This window comes from Pteropus medius, unplaced genomic scaffold (genome assembly GCF_902729225.1).
Source record: "Pteropus medius unplaced genomic scaffold, Ma_sr-lr_union100, whole genome shotgun sequence".
Lineage (NCBI taxonomy): Eukaryota > Metazoa > Chordata > Mammalia > Chiroptera > Pteropodidae > Pteropus > Pteropus medius.
The window spans coordinates 5,504,805-5,529,813 of record NW_024355990.1 but is presented as its reverse complement, the minus strand read 5'-3'; the positions used below and the strand labels follow the sequence as shown (position 1 = coordinate 5,529,813).

General features: G+C 53.5%; 1 protein-coding gene across 3 annotated transcripts; it reads left to right on the top strand.

The window, feature by feature from the left end:
• Positions 1-2,210: 2,210 nt before the first annotated feature.
• On the top strand, positions 2,211-24,576 carry LOC120600077 (dynein intermediate chain 2, axonemal). Of its 3 annotated transcripts, XM_039859319.1 has the most exons (14): positions 2,211-2,384; positions 3,853-3,985; positions 6,917-7,110; positions 8,480-8,641; positions 9,712-9,833; positions 12,234-12,376; positions 13,353-13,466; positions 15,109-15,248; positions 16,155-16,277; positions 18,352-18,575; positions 20,433-20,568; positions 21,109-21,255; positions 22,049-22,273; positions 23,872-24,576. In XM_039859319.1, exons 3-14 carry the CDS (start codon positions 6,928-6,930, stop codon positions 23,956-23,958), a joined length of 1,806 nt encoding a protein of 601 aa, XP_039715253.1. In that variant the 5' UTR covers positions 2,211-2,384; positions 3,853-3,985; positions 6,917-6,927; the 3' UTR covers positions 23,959-24,576. The 3 variants fall into 3 exon arrangements, with proteins under 3 accessions (XP_039715253.1, XP_039715252.1, XP_039715251.1); XM_039859318.1 differs by lacking the exon at positions 3,853-3,985 and having other exon boundaries at positions 2,212-2,384; XM_039859317.1 differs by lacking the exons at positions 2,211-2,384; positions 3,853-3,985 and having other exon boundaries at positions 6,899-7,110.
• Positions 24,577-25,009: the final 433 nt, after the last annotated feature.

Sequence of the window (25,009 nt, the reverse complement as noted above, 5' to 3'; positions counted from 1 at the left end):
TATCACTAATCGTTGGAGAAATGCAAATCAAAACTATAATGAGATACCACCTCACATCCATTGGGGTGGCTACTATCAAAAAAACAGAAAGAAAGAAAATAAATGTTGGCAAGGATTTGGGGAAAGTGGAACCTTTGTGCACTGTTGGTGGGAATGTAAAATGGTACAGCCACTGTGGAAAATAGTATGGTGGGTCTTCAAAATATTAATAAGTTATATTAAGCAACTAGAATTACCATTGAGCCAGCAATTTCACTTCCCAAAAGAATTGAAAGCAGGGTCCTGGAAAGAGATTTGTGCACCCACGTTCATAGCAGCATCATTCACGAGAGTAAAAGGTGGAAGCAGCCTAAGCGTCCATCCATAGATTGAAAGGATAAACAAAATGTGGTATATACATATAATGGAATATTATTCAGTCTTAAAAAGGAAGAAAATTCTGAATATATGACAACATGGATGGACCTGGAAGACATTATACGAAATGATACAAGCCAATCACAAAAGACAAATACCGTGTGATCCCACTTGTACGATGTAAAGTACTCGAATTTAGAGACAGAAAGTGAAAAGAAAAATTTTTTTAAATTCTATTTATAGAATATATATTCCCACTGCCCCCACTTCCCCACCCAGGAAATTGTGGGTGCAGAAGGCTCAACTCCCCAAAGCTGGGGGCGCGGTGAGGAGGGCGTGTGCGAGGGCAGTCCCAACGCTCCACTGTGGAGCTGATCTGTTTTTCACTTCCGGACACTTTGTCTGGATCTGATTCGCCTCTGACCACACAAAGCCAGTTCAGTGGGGCTTTCAGACCCTCCTCCACCCATCTCCCAGCACCGCCGTCAGCACCCACCCCCCAGGGAGTCTTTTGCTCAGAGACGCTGGTAGGAATGGGAGCCAAGGGCAGCGGTGGTGGCAGTGGTCACTTAGGAGCTCGTCCTAGGTTAGTGTGGTTGGGCAAAGTGCTATCTCATTGGGGATTTGATTGCTCCTGCCCAGTTCAAGGCAGGTGGGTAGTGGCGGAGACATGTTTGTAGAGAAATTGGGGGTGGGGGGGACTGGAGGGAAGAACAGTTGCTTTCTGTACTTTCACAGCTCCAAAACCCCCTGGGAAGCTGTCCAGGTGTCTTAGCCTGTCTCCTGGGAATCCCCACAAACTGGCCCCGGCTGACCTTTACAAATTCCTCTCTCATTTTCCTCCTGCAGAGACTGTCAACTCCAGCCAGACAGATGCACCTACCAGCCCCCCAAACGCCTTTCTTCCATAACCACCATCATTCCTTTCCCCCGGTATAGAATAGTCTCCCCATTCCCCCCGAAACTCAGAACTATTTGCCAAGGCCCAGTTCTAGCCCTAAGTCCCACTTCTTGGGTGACGTGTCCCTCGTCCTCCCCCACCCAGATATCCAGTGCCTATCCCTGAATTCTGGTTAACCTGATCCCCTGCAGTGGGAAGTACAGAGCTGGCATTCAACTCCGCCAGAAGCACAGGGCTGGGCGCTCTGCCAAGTCATCTCAGCTGATCCTCCCAGATATCCTGCCATCAGGCAAGTGGGCAGGCAAGCGCACACACACACACACACACACACACACACACTCACACTTTGCGGACCAGGAAGTTTGAGTTTTATAAAAGGAAAGTAACGCCCAAGGTCATGCTATTAGTAAATGGCCAAGCTGGGGTTCAAACCCACGTGTTCTGGCCCCAAATTCCCTTCTTTTAGTTTACATGATCTCACTTTATTGTTTTAATCCCAGGGGAAATTTCATTGTATCCATCCATTCATTCAGCAAACACTTAATACATACTTACCACGTGCCAACCAAACACCCAACCCCTACTCTCCATCCTCACCCTTTGGTCAGACTTAGGGTTCTTGTAGGACATATGGAGGATGTGGCAGTAGAGGGGAGGCTGGGGTTATAATTACCATTTACTGGCGGAGGACACTGAAGGAAGGAGTAAACGACCTGCCAGATCACAAGCAAATACATAGCAGAGCCAGGGCTCAGGACTTCCAAGACGCTGACTACAATTTGCATTTTCTCCAGATCTTGCTCAGTGCATATTTGCAGACTTGGATAAGCGTCTTGGCAAAGCCCTGAAAAACGTTTATCGTTGGGCTAACTTGATTAATTTTCCTCCTAACTCCAGAGACCTCTAGGAGAGAAAGGATGGACCTGCGACGTTTCCAAACCGGCGTGGTGGGAGGTCACGTGCTCTGTGTCATCTCCGCGCCGCCCCCTTTTCACCGGTCCGGCCAGGGTTGCTAGGCAACGCGTAAACTCCGGGGCTGCGAGCCGTTTGAGAGGCGCTGGAGCCGGAACCTCGGCCCGGGCGCGTCCCCAGCGGCCCAGCGGCAGGAGGAGCGAGTGGACCCAGGGTAAGGGCGGGAGCAGGACGTCCGCAGCTGGAGAGGAAAGTAGAGAGTGAAGGCGCGAGCCCCCAGGGGTAATAATCACCCGCAGTGCAAGAAACTCCCGCAGGGCGTCCTTAAGGAGACAGCTCGGCCGCGCGGTGGACGCCAGGACCAGTGCTCACAGCGTGAGCCCCACTGGTCCTCGCTCCCCCAGTACCCCCGAGTCACAGGACCCTGCGAGTTCTAAACACTTTGTCTCCTGCACCCCTGCTCCCAGCCAGTCGGGTCCTGATACCATCTGTCTCCCAGAGGCGGAGAGAGACCTCTAAAGGGTTTACAGTTTACAGCTGAACGGATGGGACATACGGCCTGGGCTGCGGTGGCTGCGGTGGCTGCGGGAGGCTGGGCCGGTGAAGAGGGGGCCTTGCTGCTGAGAAGGGAGGGGTGGGAAATAATGGTACCTGAGCGCCAACGAGGCGGCGGGTCCTGTAAATAGAGGGAGGGGGGAGGGGGGCTGCCCCAGGGACACAGGGAAGAGGAAAATGTCCTGTTTTTAACCCACCATGGAGCCCAGTTGGGAAGGAAGGCAGCCACCCTTCACCTGCCTCCCTGCTAAGCTCTCACACCCAGCTCCTGGGTCCCACCTCTCCCCTGCCTCACTCCCAGCGTGGAAACATTTAATCTTAAGTCATCGCAGCCTCTTTCAAGAAATTACTTTGCTCATTATCATTGCACGAGAGGAGTCTGGCTTTTAAAATTGGTGAAGGTTCCGATCTGACCTGGGTCGCAGAGATGGTTGTGTTTTTGACGGGAGGACCAGCTCATCTCCAGTCCTGGGGATTCTTGTGTTTGGGTCTCACCGCAGAGTTCCTCACGCCCCCTCAGGCTCTAGGTTCCCACGGGTGAGCAGATCTCCTTCCCACCCTCCCACAGAGCAGCCGTGCTGGTCCCGCCTCCCTCCAAAGCCCCTTTGCAGAGAGCACTGCTCGGGGAAGCCCAGCCTGTGGCATTGGTCTCACCAGCGGGTGGCTGGAGGGACCTCCTGAGACCCCTGCTCTGACCTTGCTATTCATCTTCATGCGCTTCTAGCTTATGAGAAAGAGCCTGCTCTGGATCCCTGAATGAGCAGTCTTCCCGTCACCAGGCCAGCCTTTAAATGTCCCCTCTGTCTGCTCCAGATAGAAAACAACGCCTCTGTTCTCACTCCTGGGTTGGCCTTGGGAAGCCCCAAGAAGGAAAGCAAAGCTGTTAAAAATATGATCTGGGCTAAGAAGGCTACTTTTGTCTTCCTGGAATTTCCTCATGCTGTTAAGCTTCCTCGCGTCCCCTAGGAGCTGGCTGTCACACAGCCATTGTCTTAGCAGAGAGAGAGACCGGCAATCCGTAACTGCCTGAGTCTGGCAGCCGTGGTACCTCAACAGCGTGCTGGCAGATGGGGAGGATTTAATTGAATGGGATCCTTTTGCACGAGGCCCTATCCTTGTCCACACAGAATAAAACACGTTTGGGCAACATGCTGCAATTCGTGCTTCCGTCCCTACCCTCTGCCCCGCAAGCCATTGCATCTACCTTTCCTGGGCAGAAGAGTTTCTAAACTACAAGAAAGAGGGGGAAACCTGCTTTCCGTGAGTCTGATTCGGGTTGAGTTGTTCTGGGGCTGGGGATGGGAGGGTTGGGGTGGATCTATCTTCAAGGAAGACGCATGTGGATTAGAAGGGGCCTAAGAGTTAACCCTCCACCCTTGCCCCCTCACCCCTGCCCCAGCTGCTCTGGGGCCCAAGGCCACCCCAGGAACATGCTTCCAGCCCGCCATACAGCTCTCAGTCCTTCACTTCGGGGGTCGGCAGCTAGGGCTGCTGGTCTGGTACCTTGCCACCCTGAAGGTGGGGGGGCGTTAGATCACTCACATTCCTGGTCCTAATATTTATCTGCGGTGATTGTGAAAACCAGATTGCTAGGCCCTGTCCCAGATGTATAGCTCCGCGTTATAGGAGGGGCCAGGAATCTCTATATTTTGAATGAGCATCCAGGTTCGAGAAACGCTGGCTTAGAGATTAAGAGCCCTCCCTGAAAACAGGTGTTTCTCAACCCCAGCTGTACGCTGGAACCACCTGTGGACTTTTAAAGTTACTGCTGAAAGATTCTGATTTCATTAGTCTGCGGTTCAATCTGAGCATTGTGAGTTTCAAAAGCCCATGAGTAGCTGAGATTAAGAATCACTGCTTTAGAGCCAGCCGTGTCCGGGTCCTGGCTCTGCCTGAACTTAAGGACTGTGACCTTTGACAAAGCCCTTCATCTCTCCGGGCATCCGTTTCTTCCTCTGTAGAATGAGAGCTGTGATGACTGTTTTGGGGGCCGAGGTGGACATGCAGACAGAGTGTCTAGAAACTGCATTCACAACGCCCGGGGTCCAGGAGGTCTTTATGGATTCTGATACAAATTTTTATCAGATACATGAGTTGCAAATGTTTTCTCCAAGTCTGTGGCTTGTCTTTTCTTAAGGTCTTTTAAAGTACAAAAGATTTAAATTCTAATGAAGTCCAAGTTATCCTCATGTTTTATTTTATACTTTCGATGCCATGTTAAAGTTTTTTCCTAATCGGGGTCACGGAGTTTTTTCCTAATCGGGGTCACGAAGATTTCTCTCTGTGTTCTTCCCCCTAAATGTTACAGTTTTAGCTCTTATATTTGCATCTTTTAAGTGAATTTCGTGTGTGGTGTGTGGTAGGGGCCTATGGTCACTCTTTTGCATATGAATGTCCAGTTGTCACAGCACCCTTTGTTGAAAAGACTGCCCTTTCTCCACCGAGTCGCCTTTGATCAAAAATATGTTGACTATAAGTATAAAGGTTTATTTCTGAACTCTCAATTCCATTCTATTGATGTATACGTCTATCCTTATGCCAATTTCATGCTGTCTTGATTATTCATAGTTTTCATAAATGTTTGCCGAATGAGTAAGCGAAATAATAAAACTATAATAGGACAAATAGAGCGCATGCCGTTGGCACTCATAAAACCAGTGAATTCCTAGAAAAGTCTATGTAATTAGATTTTTTTTTTTTTTAATTATTCAGGGCGCCCCAGGGGACATTCTTAGGCACAAACTACAGTACAAAGTTGCTCGGTAAAGTGAATTACTACACATTTCTGTTGCATTTCTTCTGTTTGCTAAGTTTGGCTATTTGTCTTTGGGTTTTACTTAATGCAGGGGATACATCCTCCAAGCATTTTCCCGCCGGGTCCCCTTTTCATTCCAAGTTAGCAACACCTGCTCACAGGTGAGACCCTAAACCCTCAGATGTCAAAAGGCCTTCAGGTATCAATCCCACCACAGTGGGGCTCTCCTAGTTATCTTTCCCACAGCACCCCCCGCCTCTCACCCAACAGCTTGTTGCCTAGGGCTCCATGTAGACCCACAACCTGAGCCCTTGAGAACTTGCCACTAAAGGCACACTTTCTGAGAGTTAGGGGTGCCAGCGTGAGGGCAGCTCTGCTCAATGCCACGGTTGACCAACCGCATCAGAGGACCAGCCATGTAAGCCACTGAGGAGCATTAATAGACTCCACAGAGTCTATTAATGGGACGGGAATCAGAGGGGTCAAGGTCTCTTTTGGGGTGAATGGAAGAGCCATCTGTGGGACCTGCCCACTGCATTTTTTGAGACTTCCAATTAGCACCAGCGAGAAGCCACTTCCTTGCAAGGCATTTGCCCACCGGCTCTGCTACGGCTGGAGCACTGGCATTTCAGCTTCTCAGTGTCCCGAGTATATCGGGTCTCGGAATGACCCGGTGGCCCAGCCAAGGTCAAGCAGCTGGTGCGTTGCATGGCCGGAACCCAGCCGGCTCTGCGATTCCCCACGGTGCCTACCGTGACCACAAATCAGAGGGCTTCTCCGAGGCCTAATTATTCCGTCTGCAGAGGAAGCAGTCCAGCCTTCTCTCTCAGTGGACTTCCAGCCCTGTCCTGGTGGGAGCCATGTGGAAGGAAGAGCCTTCAGTGGGGCCCCCAGAGAGTCTGGGGACGGTCCGGGAGGCGGGGCGGAGGGTAAGAGTCCACTAACCTAGAACTCTGGGAATGGGCGGGAGCATTTCCAGAGAGCCCTGGGTGCCCCACCATTGGGTCCAGTGTGTGTGTGGCAAGGAATTTAGCCCAACTAATCGCCATCAATGCTTTCCTCCGCCCCAATAAACATAATAGCTCAGTAAAAACTGTATCATTTGGTGAGTAAGAGCCTCGGCGTCAGGCTGACCAACGGTACCACTTATAGCTCTGTGATCCGGGCAAGGCGCTCAGAGTCCTCCCAGGTAGAAAGCGGATTGCGTCGTCCACCTCAGGGCAACTGTAAGAACTGAGTAGGGCAATGCTTAGCTCGTTGTTATTACTCAATGAATGGGTTTTTTAAATGCAGACTCAGCTTCTGGACAAATCCCCTAGGACCCCTTCCCTCGACCAGACCGGGAATCAGAGGTCGCCCGGGTGAGGCCCTTGGGAACGGGAAGCAGCCAGGTGGGGCCCCTCAGCGCACACCCTCCCCCCGCCCCACTCCCGCAGCTGCCGGCACCATGGAGATCGTGTACGTGTACGTCAAGAAGCGAAGCGAGTTCGGGAAGCAATGCAGCTTCTCCGACCGTCAAGCGGAGCTGAACATCGACATCCCGCCCAACCCCGCGCTGGCTGAGCTGTTCATGGAGCGGAACCCCGTGGACACCGGCGTCCAGTGCTCCACCAGCATGTCGGAACACGAGGTGGGTCCCTGCCCCAGCGCCCGGCCCGTGAGGGCGTGGCCTGGGTGACTCCATCCACCTGGAAGCCAGCTCGAGCGACCCAGTGCAGGGGCTGGGACGTGCGAGGGCTGGATCACGCCCAGACTCATCGCAGAGACTCACTCGCCCAGCACCAAGCGGTCGCTGGGCCAGGGGAATGTCACTCAAGATGTTTGCTCCCCGAGGGCCTCTGGCCTCACCTCTGCGATTCTTATTGGAGTCGTCTTAGGCGTTTGGTACAGGCGGGAGAGGCATTCTGAGGGAGCAGGGATCTCTATCTACCGGCCTCCAAGGTGAGAGAACCGGGGGGTCCCGTGTCTGTTCGGACCCTCAGAGCTCCCTGCCTGCCCCAACCAGGCGGTCAGCTCCTGGTTATGGCAGAACTGCCAGGAGGAAATTAGATTCAAGGCGATGACCCATTTATCGCCTCTCAAATCGACTGAGCAAGAATCACATTTGATTTGACCGAAATATTTTGTGGGTGCTCCTGATAACTCAAATTCAGACCAACGGTGTTTCTCGCTTTCCGGGGGCCTAACTGCCGTCAGGGGGTCCAGAGAGATTTTGTCCACTGCGTAGCCAACTACACAAGAAGACCGCCATGGAGGCCACACCCTGTTAGGGTCTCTGGCCAGCAGCTCTGCCCCGTTAAGACTTCGAAATTTCGTGAGAGCTGGCTTAAAAACGGAAAGGAGAAGGGAGTGACTGCTTAATGGGTATGAGGTCTCCATCCGGCGAGATGAAAAGCTTCTGGAGCTAGGGCGTGGTGACGGCGGCCCAGGCATTCTGAATGTCCTTATCGCCACCGAACTGTATGCTTCACATTATTCGAGGGGGTAAAATTATGGTGGATTTGACCATAATTTTTAAAATGGGGGAAAAAATGGAAAGGCGGCCAAGTGGTAAATTTAAGAGGTAACACTGCATCGATGCCACCCTCTCTGCAGCACGGTGGGCAAAGCAAACCCAACTCTTCATTGTTTCTGTGTTTTGATTCCTGAGACAGTGTAAACGGTTGGATGGAGAAAGATCATCCACTTATTTTTCCTTTGGGATCTCACAGAACAGGTGGGTGGGTTCCTCTGGTCCTTTAGGGTTCAGGTAAGGTCAGAATTAGATTTTCCATGGCCATTGGCATCAGCTGTACACTGTGGCACTTTCATGGCTGCCTGTGACCCCCCCTGAGGACCTGTGATTGGCCACCTTGCTGGTACGTGAGAACACCGTGGCTTTGGCCGGGGCCACCTCGTTGGTGCATCCCTGAACGCTCAGGGCCCAGGATCCTGGTTTGCAGAAGTGGCTCAGCACTTATACCGGGGTGGTGTCTCCTCACCTGGGGCTCTCTTTTCAGGCCAACACCGAGCGGTTCGAGATGGAGACCCGGGGGGTCAACCACGTCGAGGGGGGCTGGCCCAAGGATATAAACCCCCTGGAGCTGGAGCAGACGATCCGCTTCCGGAAGAAGGTGGAGAAGGATGAGAACTATGTCAATGCCGTCATGCAGCTGGGCTCGGTGAGGCTTCCTTCAGCTCCAGCGTTCGGAGCCCCAGACGTCACTCTGGCTCCCTGCTACATGTCAAGCCCCAAGGTGCACCTGGCCCTGTGCTCAGCTCCTGTGGTTACTCAGGGGAAGGATACCAGCTGCCTTAAGGAAATTTCTGTCTGGGAGCAGGCAGACAGGACCACCATGGCAGACCACAGGGGAAGGTGGGGAGGTGCAGGGGCTAAACAGGCTTTAGGAGGAGTCTGAAAAGTGGCCCCCATGAGCAAAGAGAACCCCAAAGAACCCCCCACCACCACCACCCTGGCAGCTACCTGCCAAGAGGGAACATTCATGCATTCAGCACACCCAGACCGAGCTTCTTGCCCCTACTGGGTACAGTAGAGATGGCAAAAAAAAATGAAATTCACATACATCCTGCCCCAAAGAGTTTATAACCCACCAGAGGTTGAAGACAGATACAGAGATATCACCATATGAAATAGAAAGAAATGCTGTAAGAGAAAGGATTGATTGCTGGCCATTTTGGCCTATCAGGAGGGAGAGTTGGTTTCCTACTGAAGGGATCAGGGAAGGCTTCCTGGAAGAGGTGACACTTGAGCTTGGGCTTTTCCAAGCTGGACATTTGGAAGAATGGGAAGGGCTCCTCGGGTGGAGGAACCAGGAGATGGGTGCTGCATAGGGAATCATTGATACTTCTGTTTGGCTGGAGCAGTATTTCACCACTTTTTAATTGTTGTTCCCTGACCAGCCTTTCTAAACATTCTTTTCTAATTGCCTATCCCCATAAATTTTTAATGCCATAGGTATACCATATACCTGTTTATATACCGCGCGTATGTAAGTATGTATGTATGTATCTGTGCTTTGTGTATAAAAAAGTGGTATTGTTTCACCAGTAATAACCAATAACCAATTTTCACCTTTTGGGGGGCAATGTTGTCCCCATTGAAAACGCACGGGCAGGAAGCATGGGGAAAGACCACTAGGTGTTTCTTGTCCCTCCCAGACTCCATTTCAGCCCTGTTCGGTCTGAAAGGACCTCCCTTTACGGCTAAGAACCCCTGATATGTCCTCCTCAGATCATGGAGCACTGCATCAAGCAGAATAATGCCATCGATATCTACCAGGAGTATTTTGATGATGAGGACACAGTGGAAGTGACGGAAGAGGCCCCTTCAGCTAAAACCATCAATGTTTTCAGGTATTTCTATAGCTAGGCAGGTGCCGTCACCTCCGTGGGTGGCTGGGTGCATCCTAACACGACTCCTTGCTGTTCCTCTGTGCTCCGAGCTTGATAAAGGCAAAGGAATAAAGCCCCTAGCAGACAAGAGGTCCCTATCCTGGGGACAGGCCTTGATGGTAGAAAGGGAGGACTCTGGGAAAAGACTAAGCATATTTACAAAGCTATGTACAAGTAGGGTTGATTTGCAGCAGGCAGAGTAAGTACAAAGCACAGAACATCAGTGATCTAGCAGCGCTGGGGGCAACAGGAGCCTCGTTCCCCACTGTCACAAGAAGTACACCAGGTAATAACCTCTAAGGATAGCAGTTTGACAATAGGGCTCTATAGCACAGATATGTGTGTGCGAAATCGCTGTGTGCCTGGATATTCACGGCAGCGGGCTGTGTGCTGGTCAAAGACTAGACGAAAGCTAAGCGCATAGGTAGGGGGCTGGTTCTAGCCGTTCCAGGACTCCCACACCGTGGATGCCATGCAGCTGCCAAGACCCACTGAGGATCCTGGGACGTGCCTGGCCTAGTCTCAGCACCAGCAAGAAGGGCCCTTTTCAGACCCAGGGCTGAATTGTGGTGTTTAGAGCAGGACCAGTTGTTGCCAGCAGGGGGAGTGTGGGAGCGGGGCCAGCACGGGGTAGGGGCTGTGGCTGATGCCCCAGTCCTGCCGGGGTCTGACCTTACACGTGGATATCCAAGCTGAGCGATGTACTAGAAAACATCCCGCCCAACCTCCACATTTGACAGATAAGAACACTGACTCCAGGGAGGGGACATGCTCGGGGCACCCAGTGGGTGCCAGCCCAGGCTCTTTGACCTGTAATAGCACTCCCAGGGAGGAGTGGAGGGGATGAAATACACACAGAGAGAGTTATTTCGTGTCCACTTTCATCCGTTCCTTCTGAGTACTTCAAGGAGAAAGTCTCATTTTGGGGCCATTAAGTCTTTAATACTTTGCTAACTCTTGCTCATTCTCCCTCCGCCTTTGCCTTTTAAATTAATCGTTCATTTCTTTTACAGCAGTTTTAGGTCCGCAGCAAAATTAATCAGAAAGAACAGAGAGTTCACACGTACCTCCCACCCCCACAGCCTCCTCCACGGTCACCATCCCGCCCCAGGGTGGTCCCTTTGTCAAGATCGATGAGCCAACCTTGACACATCATTGTCACCTTGTCTTAGTCTGTTCAGCCTGCTGTAACAAAGCACCATAAACTAGGCAACTTGTAAACAACAGAAATCTATCTTTCGTAGTTCTAGAAGCTAGAAGCCCAAGATCAGGGTGCCAGCATGGTGGGGTTCTGTGTCTGGTGAGGACCCACTTTCTCATTCATAGATAGCCATCTTCTCTCTGGGAACTCACATGGTGGAAGGATGAGGGGGCTCTCTGGAGCCCCATTTGTAAGGGTGCTAATCCCACTCATGAGGGCTCCACCGCACGCCCTGATCTCCTCCCAAAGGCCCCAGCTCCTGACACCATCTCACTGGAGATTAGGTTTCAACATATGAATTCAGGTGGGTGGGGGGCTGGAGACACTTTTTATTCCTCCCCAAGCCCATGATTTACATTAGGACTCACTCTGTGTCATACGTTCCATGAGTTTTGACAAAATTATCGTACAGAATAGTTTCACTGCCCTAAAAATCCCATGTTCCACGTGTTTATCCCTTTCTCCCCGCAAACCTTTGGCAACGGCTGATCATTTCACTGTCTCCATGATTTTGCCTTTCTCAGATGTCATATAGTTGGAATCAGTATTTAGCTTTTCCAGATCAGTTTCTTTCACTTAGTAATGTGCATTGAATTTCCATCATGTCTTTTCATGGCTTGGTAGTTCATCTATTTTTAATGCTGAATAATATTCCAATGTAAGGATGGACCACAGTTTATTCATTCAACCACTGAAGAACATTCTGGTCGGTTCCAAGTTTTGGCAATGAATAATAAAGCTGCTAGAAACATAAGTTTATAGGTTTTGTGCAGGGTTTTGTGTGGACAAACGTTTTCGACTCATTTGGGCAAATACCAAGGAGCACAATTGCTAAATTCCTCGCCCTGCTTTTTATTTTAATATTAATGGGAAATGGAGCCTCAGGCTCAGAACTTTCAGCAAAGAAAAACAGCAGCCTAGAATTTAATCTTTTGTTTCCATGGTTTTAATTTTTATTATTAGCTTTTATTTATGGCTGGTGAGATCGGCTTTCCAGCTAAGGGCGTCCTGTAATCTTTGTTTTCAAAATAAATTTCTCTGCGTGAATGTTTAAGTATGCTTAAACATGTTTGAATATTTAAAAGAAAAAAACGTAATATATAGGAAATGTGGGGAGCCTTGCACTCCAGTCTTCTTCCCTCTTGCTCTTCCCCCTAAAGGGATCCCCAGGAAATAAAGCGGTCAGCCACACACCTCTCCTGGCACCCTGATGGCAACAAAAAGTTGGCGGTGGCATATTCTTGCTTGAATTTCCAACGGGCACCTGAGGGCATGAGCCATGATTCGTACATCTGGGACCTGGGTGAGAAGCGGAGGGGCCCCCGTGGCCAGGGGAGGCTGAGGGAGCGGGGCAGAGGCCAGAGGCCAGCGAAAGCATGAAAGCACAAGAGAGGATGGTGCTGGGGCTGTCGCAGGGAGGGACCAAGCACCCGGGAGGAGGCCTCTCATTCCTTCCCTTTTGGGGTTCGGGTGCAGCCAAGCCGAGCTAAATTGGGGAGCAGGAAACCCGTTTCATTTCCAGATCCAGCATCCAGGCATTCAAGACCAGACCCCCTCAAAAGTCCCCTTTCTGGACCCCTCGAGAGTATACCAGATAGAGTCCCTAGCAGACTGAGAAGGGACTCAAAGGGGAAGGGAGGGGGCTCACCTCTGCCCCCCCTTTCCTGGTGCTCGTCCTTCATTCACGGCCAGTAGGGGCCCTGTGTCCGTCTGAGAGCATGGACCATTGTTGACAGAGGAGCTCACTCCAAGGCCAAAGCCTGGCAGGTGGCAGGCGATGGTGGGCAGCAGGCCCTCGGACGTTCCTCATTGTCGTCATCGCGTGGAATAAACGTCGGCCCTTATGAGTAGGTGTGGGTGCCAAGCGCAGAACCAAGCCCTCTACACTCTGAGCAGCTGAACGCAGCCACCCCAAGGGGCGGGCTCCATCATTATCCCCAGTGCACAGACAAGGAGACCAGTGTGCAGAAGTCAGGGGAGAGCGGCTTTATGTAAAAATTTTAGGGTTGAAATTTCTTTCCATCTCAAACCTGGGGAGTGGACGAGAATTGTAATTATATACACACACGGAATCCCGATCCCCAAGACTAAACCATTAGAAGAGATTCTGGCCACCAGGGACCAGCGATTGCAGCTTAGAGAAAGGTTCTCTGTTCCCCGCACCCCCACGCCCCGCCACTCCCCACCTAGAGAAGCAGTTAAACGGTTTGGCCGGGCTCTTTTCTTTCCAGGCCTGGCCAGATTTTTTTTCTTTTCTTTTTTTTTTTTCTGCTTTATAGAAAACCCCAACAAGCCTGAGACTGTCCTGAAGCCATCTTCTCCGCTTGTCACCTTGGAGTACAACCCCAAAGATTCTCACGTGCTCCTAGGAGGCTGTTACAATGGGCAGATCGGTAAGAGGGACCAGGGAGCTTAACCAGCAACCGCCTCGATGAGAAGACCTTTCTCACTGGGCAAGCTCCGAGTCCCGTCGAATATAGACAACTCTGCAAAGTGGGGTCTTCCAGGGAGCCAGCCGCCAGGTCAAACGATGACAAGTCGTTGGGCAGGAGACAGAGGGCTCCGGCCCCACTCCACACCCCCTCCTGTGGCTGCCAGGCCACTGGTTTTCACCAGGGATGCGGAGCGTTATTTTTCAAGGCTACCACGGAACTGGAGAGTGTGAGATCTTAAGTAGGCCAAGCGAAAACCCAACGAGCCCACTGTTCTTACCGCGATTCAGCAGTCCTTCTGGAATCAGCACTGTCTGGACTGCTGCAAGAACTCTGGCTAATTTCCAGAGCTCTGAAAAAGTTGATTCTGACCATTTTTGTCAGTTTGCTCATTGTATGTTCCTGCCTGCCCTCCACCTCTGGCCCTGAGGCAGCCGGACACCCCAGGCCAGACTCAAGGGGGCGTGGAAAGGGTCCCCACCCTCCTTCCTCTGGGTGTAGGGGCTGGAATGGCTGGGTAACTCCTCCTGGCCCTCTGAGGACTCCGACGCCCCTTCCCGGAGCAGCTGCCAGGTTATGGGATAGACGTGAGCGCCCACAAATCTCCCTGCCAAATTACCTGGGTGCCGGGCCTCTAAAAGATGGAAGCAGAACCACTTTGCCATGATTTATTCAGGAGCCCTGCCTCACTCATTATTCATAACCCCTTTCTGTGGTTTTTCACACCAGCTCAGACCAGCCCAGGCTCTGACGCTCTGCTGCCTGTAAGCGCTGCTTTGGCCAAGCAGTGCAGTCTTAATCTAGGTCCAGGGCAGACGCTTTAGACTTGGATTCTCTAAATCAACACGTAAGGATCAACTACTTTTACTGTTGTTTCACAAAATCAAGCTTTCCTAGAAACAGCTCTGAGCCACAGAGTGGGTCCTTGCTATACACTCGTGGGGAAATGTAAACGAAGCTTATTAGGACGAAAAGTAGATGAGCTTTGAGTCCTTCCTGGCCGAGCAGGAGAGGTGAAGCACAGTAAGGGCTCAGAGTAAAGTGGAAAGCTCCTTCCATGAGATTTTTTTTCCCCCCCACCAGAGGTGGCAAAGATATAGAGGATAAAAGGGAATCGTTTATGCAGCAGCAGAGAGTCGCCTAAACCTCCGACTTTCTGGAGCCTTCCGCTGAGGTGGAGGTGCTCCTCTTTCTTTGCCTGACCACTCCATCCCAGGCTCATCCTTGGTCTTGGTTCCCTTCTCACTTCCTCCAGGAAGCTTTCCCTGACTACAGCCCCCCAGAGCAATCACTACACGGGCTGCACTTGCGGATCCCCTTCCTGCCTCCCCGGGGCTGTGCTGGTCCTATTCGCTGTGGCTTCCGCGGGGCCCAGGGGGGTACTCCACACGTGGTAGGGGCGCAGCGGAATGAACGGAGCCTGGACTCTGGGGCTCTTTCCTCAGAGACCCTTTGGGGGCTTTGCGGGCCGGTGGAAACTCCGGCTGGTTTGAACCTAACCGCGATTCTAAAAAAGAAATCCCACGTGCCTGCCAAACCTTCTCCCTCCAGGGAACGAAGCCTGTGTCACTGCTCACCTTCCCCTCGCTTTCTTCTTTGCCAGCCTGTTGGGACACCCGCAAAGGCAGCCTGGTGGCAGAGCTGTCCACCATCGAGTTCAGTCACCGAGACCCTGTGTACGGCACCATCTGGCTGCAGTCGAAGACGGGCACTGAGTGCTTCTCGGCGTCCACGGACGGGCAGGTACCCCCAGGCCAGGTGCCACAGGGGGCCAGGGGGCAGGGACCGTGGCCGCTCCCGGTTCCCAGAATCGCCTGGGAGCATTTGTTTTTGCATCTTATTTATAAGTTAAAAAGCAGGTGATACGTGCACACGAAACAAAATCCAGAAGGTAGAAGCGGGCACAGGGGGAGACACTTCCTCCCGCCTCCGCCCACAAGCCTCACCCTAGTCACCCTCCCCTGGGGCTTCTCAGCTCCGTGTCTGCCTTCCGGGCTGGCCTCCGCCTGCAGCGGCAAACACATCTCTCTTCTTCACTTTCCTTTTGCAAACTTACACATCGGTCCGCGCCCGATGGTCTTCATTTAGTATATCTGGGAGATGATTTCATCTTGCATAAAGCGCTGCCACCGTGCCTGTTAAGGATTACCTTGAGTGTGCCGTAATTTATTTAAGAGAATTTTAATATTTCGTCTTTACCAAAAAATGTAGCAGAGAGAATATTTGTCCGTAGACATCGCGCCCACGGGAAGCTGCGTCTGCAGCAGGCGTTCCTGGCGTGGGATTTCTGGATCGAAGCACATGTGTATTTATAATGCTGCCATAGATTGCCATGCCGTGGGGGAGCCTTTAAAAATCCAGATGCTGGGGCTCACACCTGATGATCTCGATTCGGTAGGTCTGGGATACGGCCCCGGCATCCGGATTTTATGACACTTGCACGTGACTCTGGTGGACCAGCCAGGTTTGTCACTGTGGACCGGAGCAGTCATTGTCAACGTGTATTTGTTCCTATGGGTTGCCAGTAGCCTCTATGGCATACCCTTTTGACCCCAGCGACTGGCCCCGGGGAGTTGGAGGGGATGACAGGAACACAAGCCAGGTGACTTGTAGGACCTCGGGTCTCAGGGTCGCCCCTCCTCCTATCAGGTCATGTGGTGGGATATTCGGAAGCTGAGCGAGCCCACCGAGGTGGTGGTCATGGACATCACCAGAAAGGAGCAGTTAGAAAATGCCCTGGGAGCCATCTCCCTGGAGTTCGAGTCTACTTTGGTGAGTGTCTCTTCCTCCTCCTCCCCTGGCTTCCATTGCTGGGGCGGCCAGAGCCACGGGCAGGCCAGGGCTGCTGTACCAGATGCTCGTGGACCCCAGGCCGCTGCCTACCTTGGGCGCCGCTCCAGGGAGCATCATCCGATGCGGCCTTTACAGCAACTCTCCAGAAGGGGGCAGCAGAGCTTCTTGAGGAAGGAGACCATTCTAATGCCCAAGAAGTCACTGTTTGGCTCCTAGGACGCCTGCCCGGGACCAAGTTGAGGAGGCCAGGCTTAGCCTCTGCCTTGCGTGGGACCCTGGGCTGGTCCCTTCACTTCCTGTAGGGAAGGAAGAGGTGTCGGAGAAGGAAATGAAATCAGAGAAGACTGGTAGGAAAACCGTAGCCCGGGCTTAATTATAGCGTTTAGTAACTGAGAAGGAACAGCAAACAAGTATCAAAGTGGAGCGGTGATGTGACTGTGTCAGAGGAGGGAAGCTTCTGGAAGCAGCAAATAAAGGCTCCCTCCGAGTCAAGGAAACAACTTTCTCAGATGACTCTTGGCTGGGTCTGGTTCCTGGTTCATGTCTCACTGGAGACTGGACCCAGCTCTCCGGCAGGATTGTCACTGGTTTGCCCCCAGGTCAGGTGATATCTGTCCTAGGCCCCTGGGAGGTGGAGATGTTCTGGCCTCACCCCCACCCTGGGAGCCCTCACCTGCGGTGCCTACGGGGCGAGGCCAAGGACAATTTAAGGCATAGAGGTCAGGGCGGGGAGGACCCAGAAAAACATTCTGTCTTGGAATCTGGGATTTTTAGGCCAAGTGCTAGATGGGTGACTATGCCACAACCCCCCTCCCCCCCGCCGCCCCGTGCCTGCCTGTCACTGAGTGCACACTGTATGCTGGACACTCGCAATGGCCTTACATGACGAGCTTACGTAACTGCCTGTGACCATCTTGTGAGGTAACTTTATCATCTCTGCTTCACTCGGATAAACACAGCGAGTCTTCATGAGGTTAAGTCATGTGCTCTTAGAACCCGAAGCTGGGGCTCAAACCAGGGCTCTGCCTCCAAGGGCCAGGCTCTCCAGAGGTCACAGGCTGGAGGCATGACAGGCCACCCAGGTCCGGATGCCTTATCTCCCTTGCTAGCTTGCAGGAGCCCTGCCACTGACTTGATCACTTCTCCAGGCCTCTCAAGCTGTGTCTCTCTTCACGTTCCTTTAATCCCCAACTTGTAGCCCAGTTATTTTTTTAAATTGTGATTTTAAAAACACATCCCATAAAATTAACCATCTTAACCATTTTTAAGTGCACGGTGCAGTAGTGCCAAGTACGTTCACACTGCTGTGAAACAATCGCCAGAACTTTTTCATCTCACAAAACTAAAACCCCACACCGTCCCTATTACACAGCTCCCCATTTCCCCCTCCCCCAGCCCCTTCTACTTCCTGTCTCTATGACTCCGCCTCCTCCAGGTACCTGGATGAAGTCTCTTTGTGACTGGCTTATTTCACTCGGCATAATGCCCTCCAAGTTCATCACATTGCAGCAGGCATTTTAAGGCAGGACAATATCCCGTCATATGGATAGACCGGGTTTTGTTCGTTCATTCATTCATCCACGGACCCAGGGGTTGTTTTCTCCTCTTGGCTGTTGTGAATATGCCGTTGCTATGAACTCAGGTGGACGCAGGAGCCCAGTTTTGCAGGGAGCGGCTGGAGGGCTGTGTGGGCTCTCCTAGACACGACTTACCTTATTCATTCAATCATTTATTTTATCTAAACAGATATTCAGGGTCTTTCTGTGGACACAATAGTGAAGAAGGCTGGCGATGAGGGTCTCCAGGGATTAGAAGAGTCGGGGGTGGGGGACGGGGGGAGGGGTGCTTCATCAGCACTGGGCCCCTGAGCAGGTCCTAAGGAAGGGTGGGACCTGATGAGCCAGGCGGAGGCAGGGGCAGCTCCCTGGGAGCCGGTGGGGCACAGCCCGAGCAGAGGCGTCCGCCAAAGGTCCACCCCAGAAGGCTGCTCACCGGCTAGGCCCCGAGACGACATTTCACGGGGCCTTCCGCTCCTGTGTCACCGCCTCCGCAGCCAACCAAGTTCATGGTGGGCACTGAGGAAGGCATCGTCATCTCCTGCAACCGCAAGGCCAAGACGCCGGCCGAGAAGATCGTGTGCACCTTCTCCGGCCACCACGGCCCCATCTACGCTCTGCAGAGAAACCCGTTCTACCCGAAGAACTTCCTGACCGTCGGCGACTGGACCGCCCGCATCTGGTCGGAGGAGAGCCGCGAGTCGTCCATCATGTGGACCAAGTAAGCAGGAGGATGGGGCGACAGAGGGATGCGGGAGGCTGGAGGAGGCAGAGAGGACCCGGCCCAGCCCCGGAGTCACCCGAGCCTTCATGCGTCCACCCCTAAAATGGAGACGACAGCCCGCCACAGACACCCGAGCTCCTGCTAGGAAGCGGCTCGATTCAGCCACTTTGCAAAGGAATACGCTTCGAACCGCGGCCACGGGTTAATTTTCATAGCCCGCAAGAGCAGGTAGCATCACCGTTTGTCACGGCGTTGTTGGTGTGAGGGATCCGAGCTCCAGGGAGGCAAAGCTCCTTGCTCCTGGTCTCCCGACCGGCGACTCCGTTTTGTCTGTCCATCCATACGCTGATGGACACTCGGGCTGCTCTCGCCTCTTAGCCGTCGTGAATAAAGGTGCTATGAGCAGAGGCGCGCAGTGCAGCCCCGTTTCGCGGGGGCGGGGGGGGCGGCCTCTCCTAGACCCATGTTTCACCTCATCCGTTCAATGGTTTTTCGGGACACAGACATTCGGGATCTTTATGGCGAAATGCTCAGTGGACACAGTTTTTCGACGAACCTCCACACTGTTTTCCATAGTGGCCATACCAGCTGACACTCCCACCAACAGGGCACGAGGGCACCCTCTTCTCCACGTCCTGGCCGGCACTTCTAATGATGCCATCGTGACAGGCACGGGGCTGCCTCACTGCGGTTTCGATTTGCATTTCCCTGATGATTAGCGATGTCAGGCGCCTTTTCACGTACCTGCTGGCCATTCCTATGTCTTTTTTTTTCTGTCTTTTTTTTTTTTTTTTTGGAGAAATGTCTGTTCAGGTCACTTGCCCATTTTTAAATTGGGTTCTTTGGGGGTTTTGTTGGTTTGTTTTGCTTTCATTTGTATTTTTCGCTATTGAGTCGTGTGAGTTTCTTATAGATTTTGGTTATATTAACCCCATATCAGATAGATAGTTTGCGAATATTTTCTCCCATTCCAAAGGTTGTTTTTTCATTTTGTTCATTGTTTCCTCGGCTGTGCAGAAGGTTTTCAATTTAATGCAGTCCCATTTGTTTATTTTTGCTTTTGTTTTCTGTGCTTTCGGTGTCATATCCAAAAATTCATTGCCAAGACCAATGTCAAGGAATTTTTTCCCTATATTTTCTTCCGGGAGCTTTATGCTTTCAGGTCATACGTTTAAGTCTTTAATCCATTTTGAGTTGATTTCCTTCCTTCCTTCCTTCCTTCCTTCCTTCCTTCCTTCCTTCCATGGTAACATTGGTTAACGAAATCCAGTAAGTTTCAGCTGTATGTTTTAACAGTAAGGCATATATATATATCTACATCGTGTGTTCACCTCCCATAGTGAGATTTCTTTCCGTCTCCATGTATTGGACCCCTTTTACCCCATCTACCTCCCCCTTTGAGTTGATTCTTGCGTGTGGCATAAGATAAGCGCCATTCTTCTCTGCAGAAATCTCCAAAAATCTAGGTTAAGCCAAGTGGGATGTATAATGCTCTCCGAATCTCAACAGTATGAACTTTTCTGGGCACACCCTTCTCTGACTCCTCTCAAGGAGTCCCAAGACTGGGGCACTGGGCCCCGACCCGACGAAGCGTGCCCGTTCCCTGGAGTTAGCTGTGGAGAAAGGCCAGTGGCCAGCCCGCAGGAAAGACCACCTCAGAGCCCTTTGAAGTGCAGCCTCTGAGCCCCCGACCGAGAGCAGTCCAGGGTGGCGTGGCTAGAGTTCAGACGTGAGGAAGAACTTCCTGCCCTGCAGCGAGCAGCCGGGGCTGGGTGAGCCGAGTGGGGGCTCAGCACCCACTCTGTCCCTCCCAACCACTGTGGTCCCTGACTGGTGGCACCCTGCTCCCCACAGGTACCACATGGCCTACCTCACTGACGGCGCCTGGAGCCCAGTAAGGCCAGCAGTTTTCTTCACCACCAAGATGGACGGGACCTTGGACATCTGGGACTTTGTGTTCAAGCAGTGTGACCCCGCCCTCAGCTTGAAGGTCATGTGCATTCCCTTCCCCATGCGCCCAGGCCCTCAGGCCGTGGTGCCTGTAAGCAGACTTGGGGAGGGGGCGGGGCCCGGGGAAGGATTAAAAAAGAAGAAAAAGCACTTGCCTGGCCTCTCCTCCCCCTGGAGCTATTCCTTCAGAAGCCTCGGGTGTGGGCCCCTGGCAGCCGACCAGATCGGTCCAGTCCAGGCTGATGTTGTCATAGTAACACAGCCAGAGCAGAGCCCCACTGGCTGGGCCCATGGAAGGCGTGGGGTTTGGGAAACTGCAGGAAGAGTGGGGGGCTGCCCTGAAGGGGTCAAGGCAGGAGGGTCAGGCGGGAGACAAGGCGGAGGCAAAGGGTCTCGGCAGCCAGTCTCAGAGTGTGGTCAGCTTCATCCTCTGTGTGGGTCGGGGGGTGTCACCCGGGGCATTTGAGCTGGGTCATTTTGCTAAGCCTCCCCATGGGCCAGATACTCAGACAGACAAGGGTTACTTTGCTTCTCTCTCTCCTCCCTGACCTGGGAATGTCTGGCCCCCCCCACCCCGCAGGTGTGTGACGAGGCCCTCTTCTGCCTCCGGGTGCAGGACAGCGGGTGTTTCATCGCCTGTGGCTCCCAGCTGGGGACAACCACACTGCTGGAGGTCTCCCACGGCCTGTGCACCCTCCAGAGGAATGAGAAGAACATAGCTTCTTCCGTAAGTGTCAGTTTGCGTCTCGACCTGGCCCCTGGCCGAGCAGGCTAGTCAGAGAGAACCCTTTCTCTCATGCCCGCCCCCACCCTCAGGAAATGGGTGGACATTTGGGGGAGGCAGCAGTGGCGTCCTTAAACGAGTGCTGTAAATGGGTGTCAAGATGTCTGAATCCTCCCCAGCTTAACCACTCAGTAGCTACGTGGCCTCGGGCAAGTCCCTTTACCTCTCCAGGCTTCAGTTTTTCAGCTGTCAATCAAAGTGGTTTAACTAGCTCAGTTTGTCTAGTTTCAAACAATATACATACATATATTTTTGCAGCAGAATCTGTCACATGAAGGCTTAGGAGACTCTGCCAATAGAGGGGACCGCCCTGGGGAAGGGGTGCTGGGAAGCTGGGGGGCTGAGATCGGTCGCCGCACCTCGCTCCAATGGGTGGCCCCGGAGGCACCTCCCCAGAACCGTGGGGTACACTCTGGAACTGAAAACCCCTGGTGCCGAGACCCGGGAGACCCTCCGGGCTCCGCCTGAGACTGTGGCCCCCGCCAATGAGCCGGTCCCCCACGGGCGTGGGGTGGCCATGTCGCACGACTCCAGAGGGCATTCCTGTTCTTGGAACTCCTTGGAACCAAGTGACTTGTCATCCCTGTTCCCACCTCCTATTTAGCCACCCTTTCTTGCCATTAGCCCTGACCTCTTTGGGGGCTGCTTCAAGTTGAGCAAGGAGAACCCGGTTTGGTCCCTGTGCCGGGAGCCCCGGCCCTCTTCCCACGGGCCTCTCTGTCCCTGTGTGCCCCAGATATTTGAGCGTGAGACCCGGCGGGAGAAGATTCTGGAGGCCAAGCACCGGGAGATGCGCCTGAAGGAGAAAGGCAGGACGGAGGGCAAGGATGATGAGCTGAAGGAGGAGGAGCCCGCCGTGGACCTGGAGGGGCTGGTCAGAAAGGCCGAGGAGGATTTCTTCGACATCATCTTCTCAGAGCTGAAGAAGAAGGAGACGGCAGCCATGAAGAAGTCCAAGCTCGTAGGGGCCTCGCGCAGGGGCCGGGAGGGCGGGGTGGGAGCGGTGGTGCCTGGGGGCTTTCCGTTTGCCGACCTCCCGGGTGACCTTGAGCAAGTAACCTCACCAGGCGGTCCTTAATTTGTCCATCTGGCAGATGGGAGGAGCTACTCACTTCCTCCCGAGGACTCCTAAGCCTCCAGTCGGCAGGAGCCGTGCTCCGTGCTCTGCGGAATCCTCCCTCCCTACCACGGCAGGCGCCCGGGACATGCGTGTGACTATAGCTGAATGAGGATGGGGGCGAAGTGAGGGGTCAGATGAGCATGAGCCTTGAGGCCCGTGGAGGAGGGGGCTGTGACAGCCGCGCCGTGCGGAGGGGCGTCCTGCTTGCCCCGTCAGGTGTCGGGGATGAACCGTGCTGAGCTCACGTATCCACGGCCCCAGCTCTAAAGCACTCACGCCTGGGCCAGTCACTCCACTTCTTGGTCCTTTCATTTTTATCCAGAAAACGAGGAGATTAGCTATAAAGATGGTGTCTGGTCACCTTCCAGGCCCTCCTCTGTACCGAGGGACAGAGGAAGAAAAAGACCTCGTCGGTCTAGGTCATTGCCTTTAGGGCCCCACAGGTGAGATGCCAAGATGGGAAAGTTCGAAAGAGCAGCCTCGAAGGGAAAAGGAAGGACAAGCACCTGTGGGCCCTTGTAAGCCCAGGTCGCGTGTGACCGCACAGGGCACCCACTCAGGAGGCCAGCCCTGAGTGCGGGAGCCGTGTGGCAAGTTCACGGGCGCCGATGGAAGTGGCCAGGGGGACGGAGGATGGGCGAGCGTGCAGAGAGGCTAACTGGTCCCATCTCTGACTTTCTCTCTCTTCTGTCTCCCTCTCACTGGGTCGAGGGACAGGCTGTGATTTCATGGGCACATTTTGCTTTCGAATGTCTTCAGATATGAGTGGCTTTATCCTCTGTGTGGTACAGGTGGGGCAGAGTGCTCCCTCCCTTTATAGCAGAGACGAGACTGGACCCTTAGCCCTAGGATCCCCCACCGCTGGGCCCTCCAGCCTTTGAGAAGGTGATGCCCACACTGGCCACCTTCCACGGAGCAGCGGAGCTCACAGACTCTGTTCTTGGTGCCGGAGGTCGCCAAAGGTGTTCCTCACAGCAGCTCAAGCGCACTAGAAGGAGAAGCTGAGCCTCAGAGGGGTTCAGGTTCACAGAACTTGGCCCCCTCCCCCTCCTGCCCCCACACTTCCTGCCTCTCTCCTAGTCTCTGCACTTGGCCAGAGGTTCTGGGGACAGAGCTTTAGAAAACACTGCTGTGTCCTTACACGCACTGTTTCTCATCTTAGCCACAGCCCTTCGAATAAGTGGGTCCACTTTGCAGGTGGGGGACCAAGGAGACTCAGGAGGAGTTAGCTGAGGTCACCAAGCAACAAGTGGCAGAAATAGGACTTGTACCTGAGCCCATCGCATGCCCCTGCCGTGCCCGCCGTCCTCAGCCTCGCGGCCTTGGCCCTAGCACCCAGACCCTGGCCATTTGGCTGCTTCTGGCCTCAGGGGGTGAACTTCCCGGGGCACGGGGGGCCTGCCCTCCCCCGGCGATTCAGCGCTGTCCTTCCTTAACAGAAACAACGAAAGCTGGAGACAGATGAAAACGTGGAGGAGGAAGAAGAGGCAGAAGAAGAAGCGGGCGCTGAGGAGACCCCGGCCTAGAAGGCCCGCCCGGCAGCAGCCCCCTCCCACGTGCGCCTTCATCTCCCACCCTTGGCACGGCCCTGGTTTTACAAGTGGGGGGCTGAACTCCTCTCTTAAGGTGTCACTAGGGGGGACCCAGCCCCCATGACCCACGAATTGCAGGCCCACATTGACTCACTGAGCCCAGCGCTCCCGAGCGACCACTCGGAGAGAGAAAAGGGACAGAGCTTTCCTCTGAGCTGGGTGACCCGTCTCAGCCACCTCGGCCACCTCCACCTCAGGTCCCACACAGCCTGGCCCTGCATGTCCCCTTCGATTCCGCTTCTCAAGGGCTTTCCCGCTGTCCTTTTCCTTCGCGAGCCTGCAGAGCCTCACTGGGCTTGCCGCAGCCACGGCGGGGCCCTGGGCAGAGCTGGCGGGGGACGAGGGGGTCACTCCTCCCTTCCTGACCCTCCCCGTCCACATACGACCCAGGAACAGAAAGCCCATCCACTCCGAGATGTCTTCCCAGGCAACTCCTCCAGGCACACGTACCTCCAAGAGGGTGAGAGTAGATCAGTGACTCGAGCTTGGTTATCCTTGTGCCCCGCAAGCTTTCTGTTGTCCGAATCCTTGTAAAATTAAATGAGTAACAACTACGCTAACCCTTAGTGCTTATTACGCAGCCTGTGCTGAGAGCTTCTCACATTGTCTTGTGTGATGATTCCTTTTACAAATCCTTGGAAGGCGTGTGCTCTGATTATCTTTACAGAGGAGAACACGGGTTCTGAGAGAGATGTGGGGACTCGCCCAGGCCCCCGGGGTGAGTGAGAGGCAGAGCGGGCAGAAGGCTGGGCAGCTCGCTCCCCAACCCTGCACATCGGTCACCTGTAGGCCAGGTGCTGGGCAGGGCCTGCGGGGCTCCAGTGGGCTGGCCTGAAACCGTGGCCCAACAGAGCATTCGGTGATCATTGCTAGGAATGTCACCTCAAAGCCAGCTTTGCCCCCGGAGAAGTCCCCAACCACTGTTCATTCTATGGGTGTCAGGTGGTCCTGACATGGACCCAAAATGCCTTTTAAAAATGCCTGT

Coding starts and splice junctions, on each gene's coding strand:
- LOC120600077 (XM_039859319.1), top strand. CDS start 6,928: ATGGAGATCGTGTACGTGTACGTCAAGAAGCGAAGCGAGTTCGGGAAG. Junction 15,249..16,154: donor CGGCGTCCACGGACGGGCAG/GTACCCCCAGGC, acceptor TCCTCCTATCAG/GTCATGTGGTGGGATATTCG. Junction 16,278..18,351: donor TGGAGTTCGAGTCTACTTTG/GTGAGTGTCTCT, acceptor CCGCCTCCGCAG/CCAACCAAGTTCATGGTGGG.